The sequence below is a fragment of the Xenopus laevis genome, chromosome 5S, assembly GCF_017654675.1.
Source record: "Xenopus laevis strain J_2021 chromosome 5S, Xenopus_laevis_v10.1, whole genome shotgun sequence".
NCBI lineage: Eukaryota > Metazoa > Chordata > Amphibia > Anura > Pipidae > Xenopus > Xenopus laevis.
In genome coordinates, this window is record NC_054380.1 from 111,057,257 (window position 1) to 111,081,802 (window position 24,546).

Below are 24,546 nucleotides of genomic sequence, written 5' to 3' on the forward strand. Positions count from 1 at the left end.
TCAGGCAAACCCACTGGAGGGCCCCATACATGGACAGGTAATGACAATTCAGTTTGAAGGAGCCAAATCAGCATCTTATATCTGCCCATGTATGGCCAGATTAAATGTTGTTCCCTGATTGCTGAACAAATGCTACACAACACTGCTACTGCAGACTGTATCCCCATTCTAGCTGTAGGGATGTTAATTGTATTTGTAATCATTAAAGGGATACTATCAAAATGAATCAGTTAATAGTGCTGCTCCAGCAGAATTCTGCACTGAAATCCATTTCTCAAAAGAGCAAACAGATTTTTTTATATTCAATTTTGAAATCTGACATGGGGCTAGACATATTGTCAATTTCCCAGCCATTGGTCAGGGCCACCCCTGAGGGTTCAGACTTTGGTCAGGGCCACCCCTGAGGGTTCAGACTTTGGTCAGGGCCACCCCTGAGGGTTCAGACTTTGGTCAGGGCCACCCCTGAGGGTCCAGACTTTGGTCAGGACCACCCCCTTAGCGTCCAGACTATGGTCAGGGCCACCCCTTAGCGTTCAGACTATGGTCAGGGCCACCCCTGAGGGTCCAGACTTTGGCCAGGGTCACCTCTCAGGGTCCAGACTTGGATCAGGGCCACCCCTGAGGGTCCAGACTTTGGTAATTGCCACCCCTGAGAGTCCAGACTTTAGTTGCAGGAAAAGTAGGGAAGTATTAAATGTAAATAGGGCAACTATTAGACACTGGTGTTTGTTAACGGTTCAGACATGTGTATTTAGAAAGTGTTTTATGCTTGATTATACAGATATTTAACCCTACCCAAGCTGGCTACACCTACAATAAATTCAGGTGCATATTTTAACTTAAGTTTACAACTTTAATTACAGACATCCACCCTGTAAAAGAAAGAAATTCTAGACCATAAATTGTCAGAAGGGTACAGGTGATTGTGTTCATGCTTTGAAGTCTGATTATAGCAAGGCAGAAACATTTCTGCTCAGTTCATTTTGTTTTTTTCTTAGGCTTTCATCACGCGCTTGAAGCTACCCTTAAAGCTTTGAGAAACGTTAGCATTTTACAAATAAATGATAATAATAATAATGCTTTATATATCGTTGGCCATGTGAAATATAAGATTGAGGAGTCAAAACCCGAGCACTTCCAGTCACAGCAGGAATTGTATTGTCTGTGCCTTTTAATATGCTGCACAAATTGGCAGGCTTGTGCCTGTTAGTATTAAGCAGTGTATTTTGGCCAATACAGCTGAAATTACCTGCTACAGACAATAATAAAGTAATAAATATTTCCCTATATGCTCTTAAATATAATGGGCCATATTTCATAAGCTATTCTGGGGCAAATATAGTATATAAGGTCAAATGTGCTAGAGATATGGGATCCATTATCCGGAAACCCGTTATCCAGAAAGCTCATATCCCATAGACTCCATTTTAACCAAATAATCCAATTTTTTAAAAATGATTTCCTTTTTCTCTGTAAGATTTAAACATTATCCTAACTAAGATATAATTAATCCTTATTGGAAGCAAAACCAGCCTATTGGGTTTATATAATGTTTACATGATTTTCTAGTAGACCAGGTATGAAGATCCAAATTACAGAAAGATTCTTTATCCGGAGCATTCTGGATAACAGGTCTTATACCTGTACTGAATTGTAATTAAGGAATTATGCAATTGATCTTCCCACAAAATATTTTGCCTTTACCCTGTACTTTGGCACTTGAAGTCAATGCAAAGAACCATTATGCCATGTTTACCATTTGAGTCTGATCCATTACTTGAGCTGACAGATTACTGGGTTGATTTTTAGCTAATGTATTTAATAGGGATGCACCGAATCCAGGATTCGGTTCGGGGTTCAGCCTTTTTCATCAGGATTCGGATTCGGCCGAATCCTTCTGCCCAGCCAAACTGAATCCGAATCATAATTTGCATATGCAAATTAGGGGCGGGGGAAATCACGTGGCTTTTTGTCACAAAACAAGGAAGGAACATTTTTTCACCCTTCCCACCACTAATTTGCATATGCAAATTAGGATTCTGTTCAGTTTTCGGCCAAATCTTTCGTGAAGGATTCGAGGGTTCTGCCAAATCCAAAATAGTGGATTCGGTGAATCCCTAGTATTTAAGTAGAAATAACCTATGTTTTTAAACATACTTTAAAGAGTAAAGATACTTTGGAGGTGCAGTTTATTTTTCCATAAGCAGTTCAATATTGGGTCAGCTCATACTTGTTTTATATATTTGCCTTTATGTGTGACATATTGCCTGCCATTAAAAAATGAATGCATGTAATAGTTAGTCAACATAATCTCATGGAACTGTATGCTTAGATATATCTGATACCAGAATCCTGTGTGTTAATGCAGATATGTTAAAGTCACACTCTAAACTCTGCCTAATGGCAATAATGGGCCTCAACAAGACATGTAAGGCATAACATTCCAAATAACCAATGTAAATGCAGTTAATTTAATGATACTTTTATGTTGCAACTGTTTTCTTTTCCCTGTCAATTTGAATTTCAAATTTACTGAAATCCTTTCCGTGGGTTTCATTGGTACGCAATGTTGTGGACCACTGCTTGTTTTTGCGATACAGAAAAGCCTGTGTCTATTTTAGGCATTTACTGTACATTTCAACTGTGAAAAGCGCGAGATTGTGTCATCTCATGCTCGCCTCCTGCAGGTCTCGTACTGCTGCAATATGGACTAAGTAGAACGTCGTGAGTACTTGACCCTGCTTCTCTTTGCAGCGAAAAGTGTAAGAACCACACATGGGAAATGTATTTTTTCTTTTAAGGGAAATAGAACTTTCTTTATTAAAGTATTAAGAGCAAAAGCCCAAACTTAATCCAACATGTAGTGATATTTGGGCTATCTGTTGTGGTGTATGTGTGTTTTCATATTCATTTTATTTTCTTCCTTGGATTCACCATGTTCCTTAAACACAAATGCTAAAATACATACTATCATTTTTATTAGGGGGTATGTCTTAAATGTGTCTATACAGTTTGCTTAATATTCTGTAGCATAACTCTCAGGTTATGCTCTAAGAATTACCCCCAACGTCCAACATTTTGTCAGCCCCCCTATAGCTTTCCCTATAACAAAGTTAAATAGATATTAATAAATGGCTGTATCAGTAATTCAGCCGTAGTTTCACAAATATCTGGGACACAAATTTCCCCCTAATTGCCCCTCGGGCTGGGATCAAAGGAGTATTTAGCAGACTACATGGGCATTCTCTGCAAATCTCATCATTAATGGCCTTCAGGTTGGACTCTTCCAACTACTGCTCTGGAGATGAAGCCACTTATTTTGAAAACCACTAAGTATATCTTATAATAACAGTTACTTCTTTGTGTCTTCACAAGAATGCATATATGTATTTTAGCCTGTGTTCTATTGCCCAACTGTCCTGCTGCTTCTTCGTTCTTCGTTTTTTTTTATTGCTTCTGTCCAGCTGTGTCCTTAGGTGCTGTGAAACAGGTTTGCCATGCCAACTGAACACATGCTTCCACTTCATGTCATGCATATTTCTCCATAGATCACTTTTCAATTGTCCTGCATATACCCATGCTTCTTGGTCCTTATGAAATACAAATTCAAAGAAAATGGCTCTGTGGGATCTTGGCCTATTTGCAATGATAGAGTCAAAAAAATTGACCTTGCTACATCATACTTGTGATTGGTCATTTTTTACATATAGCGTATCATATAAACTCAAGACAACAAGACATTTCCACTCTTTTTCCTCTGTTTGAATCTTTGGAAATGGCTGCCAATTTTTATGTTATCAGATACACTGCTTTTGTTTGATCTGGCTTACTTCTCTGTGGAAGCTGGGCTAAGTCCAAAATATATTATTTAAAGCAAGCAGCATTGAGCAAATATGTTGTGAAACTTTCTAATAGTGAACGAACTGAAACAACATTGTACAGTGTATGATAGAAAATGCAGAATGCTTGCAAAGTGCTCTCTCCGCACCAAGGAAATTCTTCTTAACGTCATACGGACACTAAAAAAGTAATTGTCACTTGAAGTTCCTAAACCTGACTGTTTTGCCAACCTGACTGTCCCTTCTTAACCTGTCAGAGTTTATAATCCTAACGGACAGGGTAGTAAGAAAGGTTTTTTAAAAGCATCAGGCAAATATTTTTATGGCAAAATTAGAAATAGCATTCAAAGACGATGTTATGATAGATGATAAAAAAAAAGGTAATTTTCTGAGGTCAGAAAACCGTAGCCAAACCCAAAAAAGAAAGTAATGTGAAACACAGTAAAATGCATTTATTTGTAAGTAGTAGGTACCTGTAGTAGTATTAGTAGTCTGTCTTGGACTACAAAGGACTATATTAAACCACCAACTAGGTTGGTCAAAATTGTAAAACGGCACTAAAGACTGATTATAGGAGTATTGAAACCTTGCAGGTAACATATTGAAAACAACATTTGGCTTAGCTAAATTCTGACTATATCTAAAGATGTAATAAACCAGTTGTTTAATAATAAGATGCTGTCACAAGGAACATGTAGACCACAATGAGGGATTATGAAAAGTGCCCTTTGGTCCTGGGCATAGATATATGAATGATATGATATCTGTATAAAATCAAAGCTGTAACTTCTAATAAAAATAGCTTATTAAATATATATGAGGTCAAGTAATCTGTAACTGATTAAAATTGCGTCTTTTCCTTCTCAATTTGCATTTCTGATCTGTGTTGCTCTCTTGCAAGCAATGTTCCCTCTAGTTCTTTCTCTGCAATGTCTTATATCTTTTGTTCTTTGTTTACATTTTTAAAAACTGTGTGTGTGGTCAGAATACATGCAAAATTTTGTGTTTTCACACAAATTTCTCGGCGCGCACCACAATTTGTTGTGTGTGGGCTGGGCTCAAAATTTGTGTGCATGCACACAGCTAAGAAGGAACATTGCTTGAAAGGGATATGCTAATGTCCCACATTGTTCATCTTTACCTTCTGATTTCAAGAGGGTATCGCAAAGCCCTGTGTTGTTGTCAGACCAGGCTTAAAGGACAAGGGAAGTCTATGAAACATAGTCTTCTATTAAAAGCATTAAAAAAGGTAAATAGGCTGTGCTAAATAAAAATGTTTCTAACATAGTTAGTTAGCCAAAAATGTAATTTATAAAGGCTGGAGTGATTGGATGTAAAACATAATAGCCAGAACACTACTTCCTGCTTTATTAGTGGGATAAACCAGGTTGCAAAAGCTTTCCTTGTCCTTTAATGTATAATTAATATCTAAAGTAGACCCAAGCATGTTCTTTGCCATTTTGTTTTTCACGTGTGTGTGTGTTGGAAGAATGCTGGGAATGTCCTTGCAAGCTTTTCTCCATATAAGATGGCCACATATTCATGTCTAACTAAGCATGATTATTCTATCACTTCTTTTGAACACTACATTAAAATGAACTTAGTCCTGTTTAGATTTTTCCTGTAAGAAATCTAGCATCCTTTCCCTGGATAATGAAATATCTCACATTTTTTACATTTAACCTGCCTTCAAAGACAACTATACCCAAAAACAACTTTCACATAAATTCATTTTTATTATACAGGCAAATGCCTGTATTCCAAATTTTATGTTAGATTACGCTACATTAATTGGATCCTGTATTCATGTCCACCAGGAATGATAATACCTGGCTGAGCTCCAACTAGTTTATTGCAGAACCAAGCGTATATATGTTCCCAGAGGGATATATATAAGAGAAGAGATCAGCGCCTGTGGCAACAGAAATTAAAAACAAGCATAGCGTAATACGTTCCAAATAGGTAATATCACCCTGTGCATGCACTTAGTATTAAGTCCGTGTTTTCTCCCCTTTTTCCCTTGGATAGCTGTTAGTGGGGGGGGGGGGTGATAGGGTAACAATAGAGGTGATAGGAAGATGATGACTTCCCTGCGAAGAGTTAAATAGACTCCAGGAGTGCTTCCACCTTCTATAAAAATGCCTACTTACAAACCACAGCAGTGGTGTTATGCATGTAACAGAAAGCTCTTTTCTGGTCCCTCCTTTGGGTCACGATATTCCTTCCAGGTTCCAATGCCAGAGATAAAAACCAGTGATAGTGTAATACCGTTTTATTAAAAACAACTTAAAATCAATTAAAAATTACACTCACATTTACCCTGACAGGGTTTTGCGCATTCAGTCCAATAAAAAGTCCATATGGGGTTGCGAGTAGTAGTTCTGCTTACTCACTGCCAGACTCCCTCGTGGTGCCTTGCTTCTGGGCTCTGGTGTCCCCCAAATTGTGCCTAACGCGTTTCGCTGTACGTGGTCAGCTTCCTCAGAGGCGTAGTTTCCATTAATGTTTGCTCTGCTGCTTTAGTTTATTGCAGGTAGGCTGTAGTTTTAACCTTAGGCCCTGGCAAGTAAGCTGCCAACTCAATCAAGGGTGTCTAAATTGCTAGGCAATGCTGGCCTGTGTACAATCAGTAGAGTTGATGACTTTTAAATAAGCTAGGAAATCAAAAGATAACTATACTTCAGATAAGTTATAACTATAGATCAGTGGACATCAAAAACTCAAGAAATTTGGGTTTAGATAACTAATAACGTCACTTTTTATGCTTGCTAATATTTTATGACTCACTGATTTAAAACTACTACAAACCACATTGAATATGTTGTGTGGGAACATTGTATGATGCAACCTCAGAGCAAGCTTGTGTTTTTAGTAATGATAGTTTAAAGTTTGGTTTTTTGTGGTTTTTTTTGGTAAATTCTATGCCCTAAATATGCTCTGAGCCTTGCCTTAAATCACTGTAGGGGGATAAATACAGTGGTGGGCACAAGTGCTGAGTAAATTAGCCCTGCTGGATGATATGGGTACAGATCAATTGAAAAGGTCAAGTAGACATAGTCCTCTCATGGAGAGGTGAAGAGATGAAGCCTTTGGTTGTTCTTGGGTATCGTAGTCCTAAATATACTTAGTTGCTTGTCAGGCCAAATAAATTCTATGTTAAATGCATGTTATGTTATTTGAGCAGTTCTTCTACATGTTCTTCTAGTGAGCTCAGTGACAGATATAGTATATAAGAATACTATATATTTATGAACAGTGCAGAGCTGAGACCAACCAGATCTATAGCAATATATGGTCTGGTGTTTTATTATGTAATTATATAACTTCCCTCCTGTTGCACTATACACAAATCCTCTTCGCATGGAAAGAATGGGTGGGAGTTATCCTGGAAGGGCAAGAATGTTCTTAGCTGCAAACTGTAAAGGGGATTTACCATTAAAAAATTTTTTTTACACATTAGATGCTCCATTCACTTTCTTTAATTGCACTGTGTGTAGCCTTCATACTCTCCCTGACTGTCTCTTCTATGATGTTTTGCATCACTTGTCTTCCATGATAGTGAGGTGCCATTTCACTAATATCACAGATTGTACAGATTTTCTTGGTCAATAGTGCATTCATTGGTATTATATCTACTAAAACCAGAGCTGACTGGTCAGTAAACATGTACTGTTTGTTTTCAACCTGTATCTTACATGTCATCGCATGTCATAAACTGAAAACTAAGCACAGGGAAAATTCCCTATAAGCCTCAACCCCATTTGATTGTGTTATGTCACCTTTATTTTTGTTTCTCATGCAAAATGTTTTATTTCCAACTTCATTTTAGGATTCACAGCCATAACAGCCACCAATCCCATCTGGCTAATTAAGACTCGCCTGCAGCTGGATGCAAGGTAAAAACATTAGTATCTATGCAAGTTTGTAATAAAATATGCAGCACACACTACACTTTGGGCTACAAACAACTGCAAATCTGACATTTTATTAGTTTTGTCTCATGGAAGTTAAAAAACACTTTCTTAAAATAAGCAATTAAAAATTCTGCACTGTGTCTAAAAATAATCAAGTGAATCCTTCTTATCCCCTACCCTCCACAGTCTGCCTTTCTACATGCAGAGGAGTTGTTTTTGTTGGACAGGTGGCTCTAATACATCATTGGCTCTTTTCCTAGAGTGTGTATTTAAGCTCACCATCTATTAAAGAAAATAGTCTGAAACAAAAAGGAGATAATGATGAGGAAATGGTACCAAATTATTAAATTATTCATACATAGGATGTTTTTCATTTGAGACAATGTGTATTACATTTTTTTTGTTTTGTGACCATTTCCTTTTAAGAACAGGAGACTCAGTGAGATCTGTGGATAAGATACTTCCTTATTCATCATGTGACCAGCAAATAATAAGCACATTCACAGTGTTTGTGCACTTGTTTACTTCGACTCAAGAACAAGAAGCTCTTTCTAATAAAGAATTTGTGTAGTATTAGGGCCCATAGATTGGAAGATAGCTGCGTAGGTGGTAATTCAAGTTTAATTTCACTGCATATTACACCCCTGCATGTATCTGCATGTTGACAGAACATTTTTTACAAATAATAAAAACGTTGTGTTCTTAAACCAACAGTATATATTTGTATAGTTGTTTGTGTATGTTTATTTCCTTTTCTGAACATGTTGTATATTATTGCCTGTACTTCCCACATGGGAATGACCAAAAATAGTTTTTTTATTAATATTTGAACTGCATGGTTTCTTTTAATAACGGATTTTGTTGTACGTCTAAGAATAGGGGTGTTTCAGTAAACAATTTGTTATACAGCAACATGATTCTCCAGGGCACTAGAGCTTTCTTAAAAGTTATCTATATTTAGGACGTATCTGAATAGCTGCATGTCCCTTTTGAGTATACAACATGAGTGCAGGTAAAGACTTGAACTTAAGTAAACCGCTATCCATAATCTTTATCTTGTTGCAAGATGTGCTAAAATGTCTTAGGGTGGAGAGACACACGTGGAGATTCGGGGAAATTTAGTCACCCGGCGACAAATCGCCTCTTTTTCGGGCAACTGAACTGCATTGGAGCTCTTTGTTTTCAAAAGTTGCCCTGAAGTTTCCTTGTGAGGCAACTTCTGGGTGACTTCGGAAAATGGAGGGCTCCGAGTGCCATCTCGCAGGTGATTTAAATTCTAGCCGGCGGAAAGGCAGTTCGGGGAGATCAGTCGCTCGAAGAAGAGGCAATTTGTCGCCGGCCGACTAATCTCTCTGAATCTCCACGTGTGTCTCTGCTTTTAAAGGGGTTGTTCACCTTTAAATTAACTTTAGTATGACTTAAGAGACTGATATTCTGAGAACATTTGCAATTGGTTTTCATTTTTTATTATTTGTGGATTTTGAGTTATTTGGCTTTTTATTCAGCAACTCTCCAGTCTGGTTGCTAGGGTCTGTATTACCCTAGCTAACATGCATTGATTTGAATAAGAGACAGGAATATGAATAGGAAGAGGAGTAATAAAAAGAAGCAATAAAAACATTTATAGCCATATAAGCATTTGTTGTTTTTTTAGATGGGGTCAGTGACCCCCATTTGAAAGCGGGAAAGAGTCAAGAAGAGGGCAAATAATTCAAAAACTATAAAAAATAAATAATGAAGACCAATTGAAAGGTTGTTTAGTTATTCTATAACATACTAAAATTTAACTCAAGGGTGAATCACCCCTTTATTTTTTTGTTTTCCAGTTAGGATTATGATACAGCTATGGGATCTGCTACCCAAAAAAAAAGCTCCAAATTATAGGAAGGCCATCTCCCATAGACTCCATTTTGATCACATAATTAAATTTTTGAAAATGTTTCCTTTTTTTCCATAATAATGAAACAGAACCTTATACTTAAACTAAGATATAATTAATCCTTATTGGAGGCTGTTGGGTTTAATTCATGCTTACATGATGTTTTATTAGACTTAAAGTATGGAGATCCAAATTAGACAAAGATCACTTATCAAGAAAACCCCAGCAATCTGGATGACTGGTCCCATACCTTTATTATACAATAAATGGAGGTTGCTGCGACATTTTTTTCCCCCATACATTTTGCTCAACATTTTTTTTTACCTCAAGCATCTTTTTTTTATAGTCTTTACTTCCAAACCATTGTGTTATCTAGCTACTGCCTAACTTATATCTTGATATATGTGGCACAGTTCTCCTTGCCATGATACTGAGTGTTCCCCAGTGGATAAGAAGTACAGGAGTGTGTTTCGGGTGCTTTCATGACTACAATATCTCTTCCAATTTTCTCTACTCTCTTTAGAAATCGAGGGGAAAGAAGTATGAGTGCACTCGAGTGCATACGCAAAGTGTACAAAACCGATGGCATGAAGGGGTTTTACAGAGGCATGTCTGCCTCCTATGCTGGCATCTCTGAAACTGTTATCCACTTTGTTATTTACGAAAGTATTAAACGCAAACTGCTGGAACAGAAAATTGCTGATGAAGATGAGTCTGTAAAAGAAGCCTCAGACTTTGTTGGACTTATGCTGGCAGCAGCAACTTCTAAAACATGTGCCACCTCACTTGCGTACCCACATGGTAAGATGGAAGGAATGATTGACAGGAGGTTAACTGTAATTGTTTTCAAAATAGATGGAGTTTTTGATAGACTTTTTAGGCAAGGTTTATAAAATGTATATTCACAACATACATAAATGTGTATATGTGTGTTTCTAGGAATGTATGTAAAGCATATGCAATCTTTAAATCATGTTAAATGGGCAACATTCTGGGGTGTTATGTGCATGATACATATATTACAGGGGTCCCCAACCTTTTTTACCCGTGAGCCACATTCAAATGTAAAAAATGTTGGAGAGCAACATCGGCATGCAAAAAGTTCCGGGGGTGCCGAATAAGTACTGTGATTGGCTATTTGGTAGCCCCCTATGTGGACTGGCAGCCAACAGGAGACTCAATTTGGCAATACACCTGGTTTTTATACAACCAAAACTTGCCCATAAGCCAGGAATTAAAAAATAAGCATGTGCTTTGAGGTCACTGGGAGCAACATCCAAGGTTGGTTGGGGATCACTGATATATTGGATAGAGTGATGTAGTTTTTTGGAACAATATTTTCATACTATCTTCTTGGTTTCTTCTTTTTCAGAGGTTGTACGAACTCGTCTCCGTGAAGAAGGAACAAAATACCGGGCCTTCTTCCAGACTCTGTCACTGATTGTAAAGGAAGAAGGTTACGGGGCCCTTTATCGAGGTCTCACAACCCACCTTGTCAGACAGATCCCTAACACAGCAATTATGATGTCAACATATGAGGTGGTGGTTTATTTGCTGAATGGATAGCATCCTTCTCTTTTCTTATCTATGAAGAAGACGAGACCAAATGGAATTAAAGTGGACCAGAAGGCACCAACAGAAAATGGCAAAAATTAAAGACTGGGAAACTATCATGAAGTGCACTATTAGCTGTACACAATGTGAAAGGCATGATGAAGAAGCAACAGGCATTCCTGCTGCATTTATTATGTGTAGCACAAAGAAGTTTTGATATGGCGGATGCCCAAGTGGGGAATGCTTGTCAACACCAGCCATTTTAGAATTGAGTTTTTCTTTCTCTAAAGTGGTTTAGTGGAGTCCTTCCTGTAAGGCTTGGTGCATATTCAAATGGAAGTTGCAGAGAAAGGACATCTTGGATGGAATGCTTGTTCACAGTAAGGGCTCATGTACACTACAGATTCCTGTCTTCTACTAGCCAGAGTCTTCCAGACCCCATGACTTAAGTCAGAAGAATGTTGAACCAATGAGTCTCATACCGCCGGGCCATAATTAGCTCATACCATCCAAGCAAGTCTGTAGTGCATATGAGGCCTAACATAGAATGTGCAGGGGACTAGGGAAGTTGTGCATTAATCCCATGTACCTCCTTATTCTATAATATTCAGAATGGTCATCCCATCTGAGATGGACTTTTTTGTGTAATCCTTCCAGCTGCTACATAGGTCCAGTTTCTTCATGGTGTAATTGCCAAGAGTTTCCTGGACTGGGCTTTTAAAATGTTGTGCAATTTGTACATTGTTTTACTTTTATTGAGCCTTTGTAGAATAGTAGAAATACACTTGAACATTATCCTGCTTTAAGGCTGATAATTGTGTTTCCTTATTCTCACAATGAGATTAAGGCCACGCATATATGAGGTGCCTGAGTACAAAATAAGAAAAGCATCTTACTTTAGCTTAAATAATGCATCAAAGGTGAAAGAGACGTGGTATTTTTCCAGAAAGCACTAGAACTACCTGTATTGTATTTTATTGCAAACAAAATGGCCTCCTGACAATACTTTTACTGTATATGTAAATGTCGTAAAGCGGTCCCAAGTATCAAGGTTTTCGCTGCAGCACTGAACACTCTTTGTACTCTTTCATATTGCAAAAAAAATGAATAATTAGGAGTGGTCTTAAATAGCTTTGTAAGCTGAAGCCTTAAACGTTCATCTCCCATTGGTGTAACCTGCCAACACACCCAAATAGCTAAATTCTTCAGTACAAAAAATGTCATTCCCAGCAGGACATGAGGCCTGTTTGGATTCCGGCAGTCTTTGATGCATTGTAACCACAAAGGAATCTAACCTTTGAAGAGGTAGCAATCACTTGTATGCATCTTAATTGATGCTTCAAAAACTATTTTGTGTTTGTTTGTTTTTTTTGTTTTTTTTTTGCTTGCCACAATATTTTTATTCTCTTTTACAACAAAACGATGTTAAACTGAAGAGTCTGCTGAAAGCTGAAATAGATAACATTGAGAGCTCAATAAATGTTCCTCTGCTCAAAAATGACACAAAGCACCAAATGAAAGTTGCAGTGAGGTTTTTTGTTCCCCCTATTGTGTGTTTTCTTGTTTAATGGGTGTAGGCATTTCTCTGGTTGTACTGCAAGTTAGAGTGATATCACCCCCCACCCTTTTTCCTCCCAGCAGCCAAACAAAAGAACAAAGGGAAGGTTACCAGATAGCAGCTCCCTAACACAAGATAACAGCTGCCTGGTAGATCTAAGAACAACACCCAATAGTAAAAACCCATGTCCCACTGAGACTCATTCAGTTACATTGAGAAGGAAAAACAGCAGCCTGCCAGAAAGCATTTCTCTCCTAAAGTGCAGGCACAAGTCACATGACTGGGAGCAGCTGGGAAATTGACAATATGTCTAGCCCCATGTCAGATTTCAAAATTGAATATAAAAAAATCTGTTTGCTCTTTTGAGAAATGGATTTCAGTACAGAATTCTGCTGGAGCAGCACTATTAACTGATGTGTTTTGAAAAAAACATGTTTTCCGATGACAGGATCCCTTTAATTTCCCATGATAGAGTCCCATTAAATGTTAACTGAGGGTGGGTAAGATAGTAGGCTTCTGTGATATTATATTTTAAAAGGACCTTGTCTCAAGCTAGTTCACCTTAACTGTTTAAATCATCTCCCACAACCCTCCTGTTGATTTGTAATCCACTAGCAAGAAGCCACAGAGGTAAAAAAAAAAGCCAATATTTTATATAATGCACCTGTGTTTTGTTGCATCAAGGTGAATTTATTCAGGCTGGATGACCAAAATGTATCATCTTTCACAGTTGTGTTGTTTCAATTATAACATTTGGTCAAGTGTGTGCTACATACGTGTGAGCAAACAACATGTTTTGCATGTGCTGGCACTGTAATTTATTGTTTATGTAGTAGCACAGATCTTAGAGTAACATTGTGGGGCCATTAATGATATTTTCCATATTAGAGACAACACCTTGGGCTTCTAGTAGCATGTATGGAGACATACTGTAAAACTCCTGGAAGGGTTTTTTTTTTCCTGTACTACGTACTGGAATATTGGAGGGTATAGCTGCCCTTTAAGATGACCACAAATCGTCCATTTCTTGTGCATTCCAGCCTTTCCATCAATCTTTTAGGAAAGAACCAGCTCCTTGCACTTCTGGATCAGCAGGTAACCCCCACATGCAACAACCATGCTTTCTGCTTTAAGTTTCCTTGATTTCTGTAGTTTATAGTAATAATTTGAGGGCCACACACACACACACAAGGTAATGGGCAGCCATGATAACTTATTTTAATAATGCACCATGTGTAACCACTTAAGCAAATTGCTTTGGGCTGCATTTTGATTCTACTCAGTTGTGGGTTAGTGGTGTAGATTAAGATCCTTAAAGGACAAGGAAAGGCAAAAAAATAAAATCCCTTTTTACTTTCTTTAATGAAAAAGAAACCTATCTCCAATATACTTTAATTAAAAAATGTGTACCATTTTTATAAGAAACCTGACTGTATGCAGTGAAATTCTCCCTTAATTTACTGCTGTGGATAGGAATTGTCAGATGGTCCCTAACTGCTCTACAGGGAAACAATCAGCCCCCGCCTTACTTACCAGCCATGCAGAATTCAAGCAGCTTTGTTTATGACGATCCCTAAGCAGCCCAGACCACACTGAGCATGTGCACAGTCTTAAGGTGGCCATACACGGGCCGATAAAAGCTGCCGACAGACCAAGTCGGCAGCTTATTGGCCCGTGTATGGGGGCCCCCGACGGGCTTCCCCGATCGAGATCTGGCCGAAAGTTGGCCAGATCTCGATCGGATGGGGTTAAAAATCCCGTCGGATCGCGGCCGCATCTGTTCGTTGATGCGGTCCCGCGATCCGACCGCCCGTTTGGCGAACGCTAGGATCCGATCGTTGGGCCCTAGGGCCCACGATCGGATCAGCCCGATATTGCCCACCTCAAGGTGGGCATATCGGAGGGAGATCCGCTCGTTTGGCGACATCGCCAAACGAGCGGATCTATCCGTGTATGGCCACCTTTAGTCTTGCAAAGATGTTTAACAAAGTTACAAGACAGCTCCCTGTGGCCAACTTTGAAAGCATAAATCATTTGTGTGATTAGGCTTGTCGTGCAGTACATTCATGCTTATGTTTAGTATACAAAATACAGCATATCTAGCCTTAGTCTATTTTAGACTTTCCTTGTCCTTTAAAGGGATGCTGTCATGGGAAAACATGTATTTTTTTTTTTTTTAAAACGCATCAGTTAATAGTGCTGCTCCAGCAGAATTCTACATTGAAATCAATTTCTCAAAAGAGCAAACCTATTTTTTTTTTATATTTAACATTGAAATCTGACATTGGGCTAGATATATTGTTAGTTTCCCAGCTGCCCCCAGTCATGTGACTAGTGTTAAGCTAAACTTCAGTTAGTATTTACTGCTGTGCTGCAAGTTGGAGTGATATCCTCCAACCTCTCCCCCCCCAGCAGCCTAACAACAGAATAATGGGAAGGTTACCAGAAAGCAGCTCCCTAACACAAAATAACAGCTGCCAAATTGCACTAATAACAGCACTCAATGATAAAATCCAGGTCCCACTGCGACACATTCAGTTAGATTGAGTAGGAGAAACAACAGCCTGCCAGAAAGCAGTTCCATCCTAAAGTGCTCTTTCTGAAAGCACATGACCAAGCAAAATGACCTGAGATGGCTGCCTACCCATCAATATTACATCTTGAAAAAAAATACACTTGCTGGTTCAGGAATGAAATTTTGTATTGTGGAGTGAATTATTTGCAGTGTAATTTAGAAATATAAACTACACCATAAAAATGATGACAGAATCCCTTTAAGTCTGCCTCCAGGATTGCCTGGGATTGATGCAAAATCTTTCGTGATTTATTTAGCCCATATACAAGCAAACAAAGGGCAACATTTCAGGCCCCATTGGTCCCTTTATAAAAAGCAGTTTACTGGACACAGATTATCATGTGGGTATCAAGCGTTTTTAACTTGGTGGGGAACAAACAGATGTCATGTTTTCTACTGACAAAAGTCCACTTGTGCTTTTAGACAATTCCCATTCAAGTGACTGGGTCACAGATTTGAGCATTTTGCCTCTACCCCTGAAGCTATAAAATGTACTCAGACTTGATAAGAGTTGATTAAAGCTATAGAAACAGCACCATTCATCCTCCAGCCAGAATGGACCTGTTGATTCTAAAATGCACACAATTCCCTGTGATTCCGGTCTACCCTGGTACTGTCCTTTGCACTAGCAAACTGTATTGATCAGTACTTGCACACTGTCATTGAGCGTGGCCCCTTCCCCTATGGACTGTGCTATTCTAAAGAAATTATGGGTGGATTTCATTTGTTAAATAAGGATATTTCTGAAGATGCTTTGTCTTCACTTTCCTATCATTTATCCCAAGGTATCTTGCACCTTTGCGCCTAACTGGCAGCTTTCTGCTTAAAATGTAGCCTTTCAATCTGATTATGAGAATTGGTATATCAGTTCATATGTTTCCTGCTACATTGTGTTGTACAGCTTTAGTTTTGGCATCAGAGTGTTTGCTTTTGTATTGCCTGCCAAAGATATAAAGGTGAGTCTATAGTCACTGTGCGACAACCATTAAAGGGGACCCGTCACCCAAAAAAAATATTCAAAATCCTATTTAATCACATTAGTCAAGCAAAATGAACTTTATTTACACTATATAAATTATTTGATTCTTGCTTCCTTCAGTCTGGGAATTCATAATTATAGCAAGCAGGCAGGAGCCATTTTGTGTACTGATCAATTAAGGCAAGCATTATATCATCTCAGAATCTTGTTTGTGCACCAGAATGGGGGACCTGATGTCCATCCCCATGCCCTGGCTACACAATTAAACAGTGAAGAGAATGAGGGAATGTGGGGAGAGCAGTGACATCTAGGTAGTTGTGAATGGAAAGTGAAAGTAATTGTCTGCCCCGCCTCTATGCCATTGGCATAGAGGAGGGGTAGACAATATTCGATTGACAGCTGATATATTTAAATGAGCTTATAACAGCTATGAATGTTTTAATAAAAAATATAAATTGGATTTCATGTAATTTGAAAAGGACTTTTATTATACAGCTTTTTGTGTCTGGGTGACAGGTCCACTTTAAACAGTCTGAGCCTTTAACCTGTAATTTTTTTAATGTTTTGTGCAATCTTATGATTTTTATATGCAAAGCAGGTAATGAATGGGGTGTTTAGAAAAGCAGATGACTGAGTGAGGGGAATAATGTACCGCTATTTTAAAATCTATTAGTTTGAGTTCCATGAGAATATACACATGCCTTAGCCTGCGTTTTGGCGCATCGCGTAGGATCCTCCGAAAACTCATAGAAGTTGTCCGTGTAGTTCTACCCTTATAATACACGGTTGTGTCGTGAGACACAGGTAACATCTCTAAGGAGCAGTCACTGATTGTTAGGATTTATTCTACAGGCTAGCCATGGCTATTATGTATTACATGCCCTATAAGCATTGGCCAAACCAAAGGGGGCTTTAAACGCTTGATAAACTGTGTTGCTGATCTTATCCAAGCAATAGCAAAATGTATAAAAACCTTGCTTTTCATTGTATTGTATTCACATTCTGGGTATCTACCCTGTCTTCGCTTACGTATGATCCCCTAGTGGCCTTGTCCCAAAAATCCACATTTTCAGCTTGTAGTTTGAGCATATTTTCAAATATTTAGTTTTTTTTAAATCCACTACTTTTGGCCTGCTGTCCATCCTGCTCTCCTCTCTTAATGCTTTTACTTTTGCTTTGCATTATACAGCTTAGACAAGTTGCAGTAAGACTGAACTTTCATGCAGTTTTTTTGGCCTCTGCTCACTTTGTTCTGCTCATTGACAGCCAATGATTCAAAACATTTTATTGCAAAGACTCGATCCTTTGTCAGAGAGTCTGTGAGTGAGAGACTGTGGGGGTCATTTCTAAAGTTCGCGCAGCGCATATTTTTAGCAAATTTTTTGCGCATGTTTTTTCCTGAACGCTAATATATTGCCCGTCTTTTCGGTTTTTGCGATGGCGCACAAATGAGACAGGAGTTTGTGCGCACGCACCCAATGTGCGAGGTTGTTGTGCACGAAAATAGCATTGAGCGTAACTTAAATTCGCAGTTTGCAAAATTGTTTTGCGAATATTTTATCCGCCATCACAGTTGTGGCGTAATTGAGTGTGCTCATAAAGATTTGCGAATTGTGACATATTTAAAAAGCTCTTAGACATTCGCATTGTGAAAAAAAATTTGCAATTCTGTTTGCACCCTCTTATTCAGCTTTATAAATATAACCATGCGCAGGGCAAATATATTCACTTTGCGAACCAATCTGCCCTGCGCAAAGTTTATAAATGAGCCCCTGAGTGTGTACCTGTACATAAGCACTGATGCTATTTATTTCAGAGTGCATGAGTTCTTTGCATTATATATGTTACTTACATTAAAGAATAACATCTCAAAAACATTGTCCACTGTAATAGTGGCCAATTTGGAAATTTCAACCCCACGTCTGGCCCTAACTTTTGTTTTTTTTTCATTCCGCACTAAGCTTTACAATGGATGCAGATGGCATAGTGATGTCCCTGGATAGCACTGGGCTGATGTGAGTGCATTACTACTAAAAAGGAAGGGACCCATCTTTAAACTTATTTCCCCACCCTTCCGACCCTGGGCCTAAAGCTAAATTTCTTAGCCTGGACCTGCCATCACAAGGGTCGGATGAGTTCCATGACTTATCTATTGGATTGCTAAAAAGATAGGTACCTTGGTTTGTGTGATAGAAAGCCAGACAAAATAACCTTCATTATTTAGATGACACTTAAAGGGATACTGTCATGAGGAAAAAAAAATTTTCAAAGTGAATCGGTTTATAGTGCTGCTCCAGCAGAATTCGCAACTGAAATCCATTTCTCAAAAGAGCAAACAGATTTTTTTATATTAAATTTTGAAATTGACATGGGGCTAGACATATTGTCAATTTCCCAGCTGCCCCAAGTCATGTGACTTGTGCTCTGATAAACTTCAATCCCTCTTTACTGCTGTACTGCAAGTTGGAGTGATATCACCCCCCTCCCTTCCCCCCCCCCCCAGCAGCCAAACAAAAGAACAATGGGAAGGTAACCAGATAGCTCTCTAACACAAGATAACAGCTGCCTGGTAGATCTAAGAACAACACTCAATAGTAAAAACCCATGTCCCACTGAGACACATTCAGTTACATTGAGAAGGAAAAACAGCAGCCTGCCAGAAAGCATTTCTCTCCTAAAGTGCAGGCACAAGTCACATGACCAGGGGCAGCTGGGAAATTGACAATATGTCTACCCCCAAGTCAGATTTCAAAATTGAATATAAAAAAAATCTGTTTGCTCTTTTGAGAAATGGATTTCAGTGCAGAATTCTGCTGTAGTAGCACTATTAACTGATGCGTTTTGAAGAAAACATGTTTTCTGATGACAGGATCCCTTTAAGGTGTACTCTTTTATTCTGTAAGCAGATGCTGAGATGGTAACTCTAATCATGAAAATGAAATGGTCTCCATTCTTCTAAATCTTGTATAAAAAGCAGAGCCCTGATGCAGAATCGCATGTGTGTATATACAGGTATGGGATCCGTTAGATGGAAACCCATTATCCAGAAAGCTCTGGATTACGGAAATACTGACTCCATTATAATCAAATAATCCAACTTTTAAAAAAAGATTTCCTTTTTCTCTGTAATAATAAAACAGTACATTGTAACTAATATATAATTAATCCTTATTAGAAGCAAAATCAGCCCATTGGAATTATTTAATCTCCTAGTTTAGAGACCAATGGCTTCTGAGTTTCACTGTAAGCATTCTAAGGCATAACCAAATCCATTTCTGCTCTTTTTGTTGCGTGCGTGTGTTTATAAGGAGGCAGCCGCTTTCCCCAGGACAAATCATTCCACAGTATTTTCAGAAGGTTTTCAGGGTTCCTCTGCGGTGAGATTTCGCTGTGTTGTTGCCTCCTCGCTGTACAAAGTGTGTGTCCACTTGGAGTCCTGTCAATAACAAATGTTCATTTTCTGGAGCCATTTGTAAAGTTGAATGTTTTTAATACAATGTGTTCCCTGTTGCTAATAAAATAAAATCCCTTTGTAGGGAGCCTGGCCTTCTCATCTTCATTTCCGCTTTATCCGTGTCCGAACTTGGAGGCAACAAAATTATACACACTGTTGTTTTATATGTTCTATAAAAAAAACTTAAATGAGATGTACACCCTACATAGAACTTAATTCTGTTCCACACAGCACCCACATAGAGGCTCCTCTTACACATTTTCAATATTAGTGTAAAAATAAATATAGAATTCAAAAGTCCTCAGAGCAATTGTACGTTGTTGTATGGGTGGGTAAATGTCTCTTTTTTTTTTTTATACTTAAAATAACATGCAACATAAAGCTTTATTGATTTGTAACCTATTCCTTCAATATGATGATATTGCTCTGGATGTTCTTGCCATCTGTGGGGTTACAAGGCAAAAAAAATAATCTCAATAGGGGAGGTAAACAACTAGGGATATATATATCGGACAAAAAAAAATTTCAAAATTCAAAGTAATTTTTTGGATACTACGACTTTGAATTCGATTCGAAATAAAAATAGTTCGACCATTCCATAATCGAAGTACTGTCTCTTTAAAAAAAACTTTGAATTCAATACTTTGCCAAATTAAACCTGCCAAGTGCTATGTTAGCCTATGGGGACCTTCTAGAGAATTTGGCCATTTGCGGTCAAAGAAAAATCGTTTGCTCGATGGATGAAATACTTTGCATCGTTTTACTTTGACCGTAAATGGCCGAATTCGATGTAAAAAAACTTCGACTTTGATATACGAAGTTGAACTATTCCAATTTGATGGTCGAATTTCGAAGCTTTTTCTACTTCGAAATTCAACCCTTGATAAATCTGACCCTACGTATCGATAAAGATCAATGCTGGGATCCTTTAAAGGGGACCTGTTGTGCAAAAGAATTATTCAAAATCCTATTTTATCACATTAGTCAAGCAAAATGACACTATATAAATTATTTAAATCTTGTTTCCTTGAGTCTGGGAATTCATAATTATAACAAGCAGGCAAGAGCCATTTTGTGGATACTGTTATTGAAACAAACCTTGTATCATCTCAGAATCTTGTTTGTACACCAAAATGGGGGACCCAAGGTCCATCCCCATGCACGGCTACACAATTAAACAGTGAAGAGAACGGGGAGAGCGGTGACATCTAGGAAGTGCTGAATGGAAAGTGAAAGTAATTGTCTGCCCCGCCTCTATGCCTAGACATAGAGGAGGGGCAGACAATATTTGATTGACAGCTGAGATTTCTAAATGAGTTTACAACAGCTATTAATGATTTAAAACAAATTAGAAATTAGATTTCATGTTGAATTTGAAAAGGACTTTTATTATACAGCTTTTTGTGTCTGGTTGACAGGTCCACTTTAAGGAAGTGGTGGGCCATTGTATGGCTGCCGTCGATATCTGTGCAGAAAGTCATTTCAGCTGAGGTCCTTTTTCCTCATTTCACTGCTTTTGTTTTGTGGCAGATTGGTAAATTTCACCCAGGGGCAAACAGGAGTATCATAGACTAGTTTGGTAATATGTCTAATAGGCCAAAATGGCAAATAAATATCCAGTCAGTGTGTAGTGAAAGCCACTGGTCGTGTTCAGCAATTCATTGCATACGCAAACAGATTCTGAGCTGTTTCGGGTCCCTGTTTGTGTTCAGCCTTATTTTTTATATTTTTAACTTTCAGGAAATGTAATTTGATCCCAATGCTACAGTTGCAAAATCACTTTAAATAAGGGTTTCTAACTGTTTCAGGCAATCGAAAGTGTGGGACTTCACAGCCCAAATGAATTGGTATAGAATGAATGTATGTGCCTTATTAAAGTAGTCTTAAGACTATTGTAGCATATAAATTCTACTTACTAAAAGAGGTAGTAACCAGCATGGAATTCCAGGTTTGGATCCCGACCTATAGGTAGAAAGTCACAGCTGTGCTATGTGCAGCGACAGGTCCCTTGTGCTGAGCTCTATTCCACAATATTTATATACAGTGTTTGAGAAAAAACATGAAATACTTTTTCATTTCCTGCAATCTTGACTTTGCTAATAAGGGCTCCTACAGACGAGCAATTTTCCCTGAGCTTACCTGCATTCAGTTTTAATGCGTTCCACCGCAGGAAGGAGCACAACTTATTCATTTAAAGGGGCTTGTACTCACACAGGCACATGTAAGCTGAATGCAGGTGGAACTAGGAATGCACCGAATTCACTATTTTGGATTTGGCCGAACCCCCGAATCCTTCATGAAAGATTCGGCAAATACAGAACTTAATCCAAATCCTAATTTGCATATGCAAATTAGGGGTGGGAAGGGGAAAACATTTTTTACTTCCTTGTTTTGTAACAAAAAGTGACACGACTTTCCTCCCACCCCTAACTTGCATATGCAAATTAGGATTTGGGTTCGGCCAGGCAGAAGCAGGGCCGGGTCGGGCCGCACAGGCGCCCAAGGCGTCGGCTTAGCCCGAGTGCGCAAGAAAGACAGTAGTTTTTACTTCTCTTGCGCTCGTGCGCATGCCCGAATGCGTTCATGTGCAAAACGTACAAACCACAAGAGTCGGGCACCGGACTGGGGGTAGGCAACAGAGGAGGTACATGCCTGGTGCCCCCCCAGCTTTGCACCCTAGGCATGTGCCTACTCTGCCTAACCCTTGACCTGGCCCTGGGCAGAAGGATTCGGCTGAATCCGAATCCTGTTGAAAAAAGCTGAATCCCGAACCAAATCCTGGATTCAGTGCATCCCTAGGTGGAACACAACATACTGCATTCACCTGAGTTTGGTGCTTACATGCATCCATGTGAGTACAGCCTGGTTTAAAATAATTGACTGCGTTTGTCCTTTGCTCCTCAGCGGTGGAACGCATTCAAACTTAGCACAGGGAAAACTGCTTGTATGTTTGAGCCCTTACTGTGCTGTCTCTGCGGAGAATTAACTAGAAAACTAGGATTGGAGTTTATAGGTTCTTTACGAAATCTGCCCCCTAAACATTTCTAATATCTGATAACTGGCACACAGCCTGGAACGTCTTAAATGAAAACAATACCCGCAAAATTAATACTTAAAGGAGAAGGAAAGGCAATTTACACTGGGGGTGCGATAAGTCAGACACCCCAATTGATTATATTTACTTACCTGACACCCTGGGCCAGTGCTCCTATCAACAGAAATTTGCACCAGTCTAGGGTTCTTCCAGTGAGCACCATGGAATTATCCTCTTTCTTCTTCGGTTTTCAAATTTTCTGGGGCAGACGCATGCGCAGTAGAACAAAATGGCCAGCTTTTTCATTAAAGTTCAGCGTATTTCTGTACTGTGCATGAGCAGCCGTGAGAAGACTAAGGAAGCAGGAAGAGGATCGCTCTGTGGTGCTCACTGGAAGAACCCCGGGGGCTTCAGGTAAGTAAATATAATCACTTGAGGGTGCCTAACATTTGGCACCCCCAAGTGTAATTTGCTATTCGTTCCTCTTTTTAACAACAGTTTATATCATATTAAAGAATCTTACCAAAGTGGAATATATATTTAAGTAAAAATTGGCCTTTTACATATCGTGCCTTGAGCTACCCTTTTGTGATGGTCTCTGAGATCACCTGACCAGAAATACTACAACTCTTAACGGTAACAGGAAGAAATGTGGAAGCAAAATACAGAACTCCATCTGTTAATTGGCTCGTGTGACCTAACATGTATGGTTTGTTTGTGTGCACCGTGAATCGTAGGATCCCAGGGGGCGGCCCTTATTTTTTAAAATGGCAATTTTCAATTTATGTTTACCTTATGTACTTAATATTTCAACTTTTTTTTTTATTATTACAAAAAAATACAACAATTCTGCATGCAATAATCTGCTCAAATGATATTATCAGGAAAAGCTATAAATGTTGCGGGGTGGGCCACTGTATATATCAATGACTGTAACAGGCAATGCCAAATATAAGGCTCCCAACAGCACTCAGCTCCAAAGTGACCAGCTGCAAGTTGTAATTTAAACTCACTATTAAAGGAAAACTATACCCCCAAAATGAACACTTAAGCAACAGATAGTTCATATCATATTAAGTGGCATATTAAAGAATCTTACCAAACTGGAATATATATTTATATAATATTGCCCTTTTACATCGCTTGCCTTGAGCCACCATTTCGTGATGATCTCTATGCTGTCTCAGAGATCACCTGACCAGAAACACCACAACTCTAACTGTAACAGGAAGAAGGGTGGAAGCAAAAGACATAACTCTGTCTGTTAATTGGCTCATGTGACCTAACATGTATGGTTTGTTGGTTTGTTTGTACAGTGAATCCTACGATCGCAGGAAAATGGCAATTTTCTATTTATGATTACCCAATGGCACATACTACTAGAAAAGTATATTATTATGAAAATGGTTTATTTACATGAAGCAGGATTTTACATATGAGCTGTTTTATGCAATATCTTTTTATAGAGACCTACATTGTTTGGGGGGTATAGTTTTCCTTTAAAACCATGTTCCTAGAGGGACGGGGTTGGCTCCTAATTTAAAAGAAAAATGGTGTATAGCTCTGCTCTTGGAAGCAAAGTCAAATAACAGTCCAGAAATAAAATCACATTATGGTCTCCTCAATCGATCCCCAGTCCAAGGGCCATCAATTTTTAAAAAAAATTACATCAGTTAGAAAAGATCCAACACCAGTAATGCAGTAGCCAATATAATTATAAAAAAGTAAAAAATCTTTATTAGGACATGTGTAGCTTGACG

General features: G+C 38.6%; 1 protein-coding gene across 1 annotated transcript in view; it reads left to right on the top strand.

The window, feature by feature from the left end:
• The window catches only part of slc25a36.S (solute carrier family 25 (pyrimidine nucleotide carrier), member 36 S homeolog), a 36,167-nt gene extending 24,181 nt beyond the window's left edge, over nt 1-11,986 (top strand). The window contains 3 exon segments of the mRNA NM_001099898.1: nt 7,669-7,735; nt 10,156-10,433; nt 11,005-11,986. Of these exon segments, the coding sequence (NP_001093368.1) occupies nt 7,669-7,735; nt 10,156-10,433; nt 11,005-11,198 (539 nt within the window). The 3' untranslated portion in view covers nt 11,199-11,986.
• Nucleotides 11,987-24,546: the final 12,560 nt, after the last annotated feature.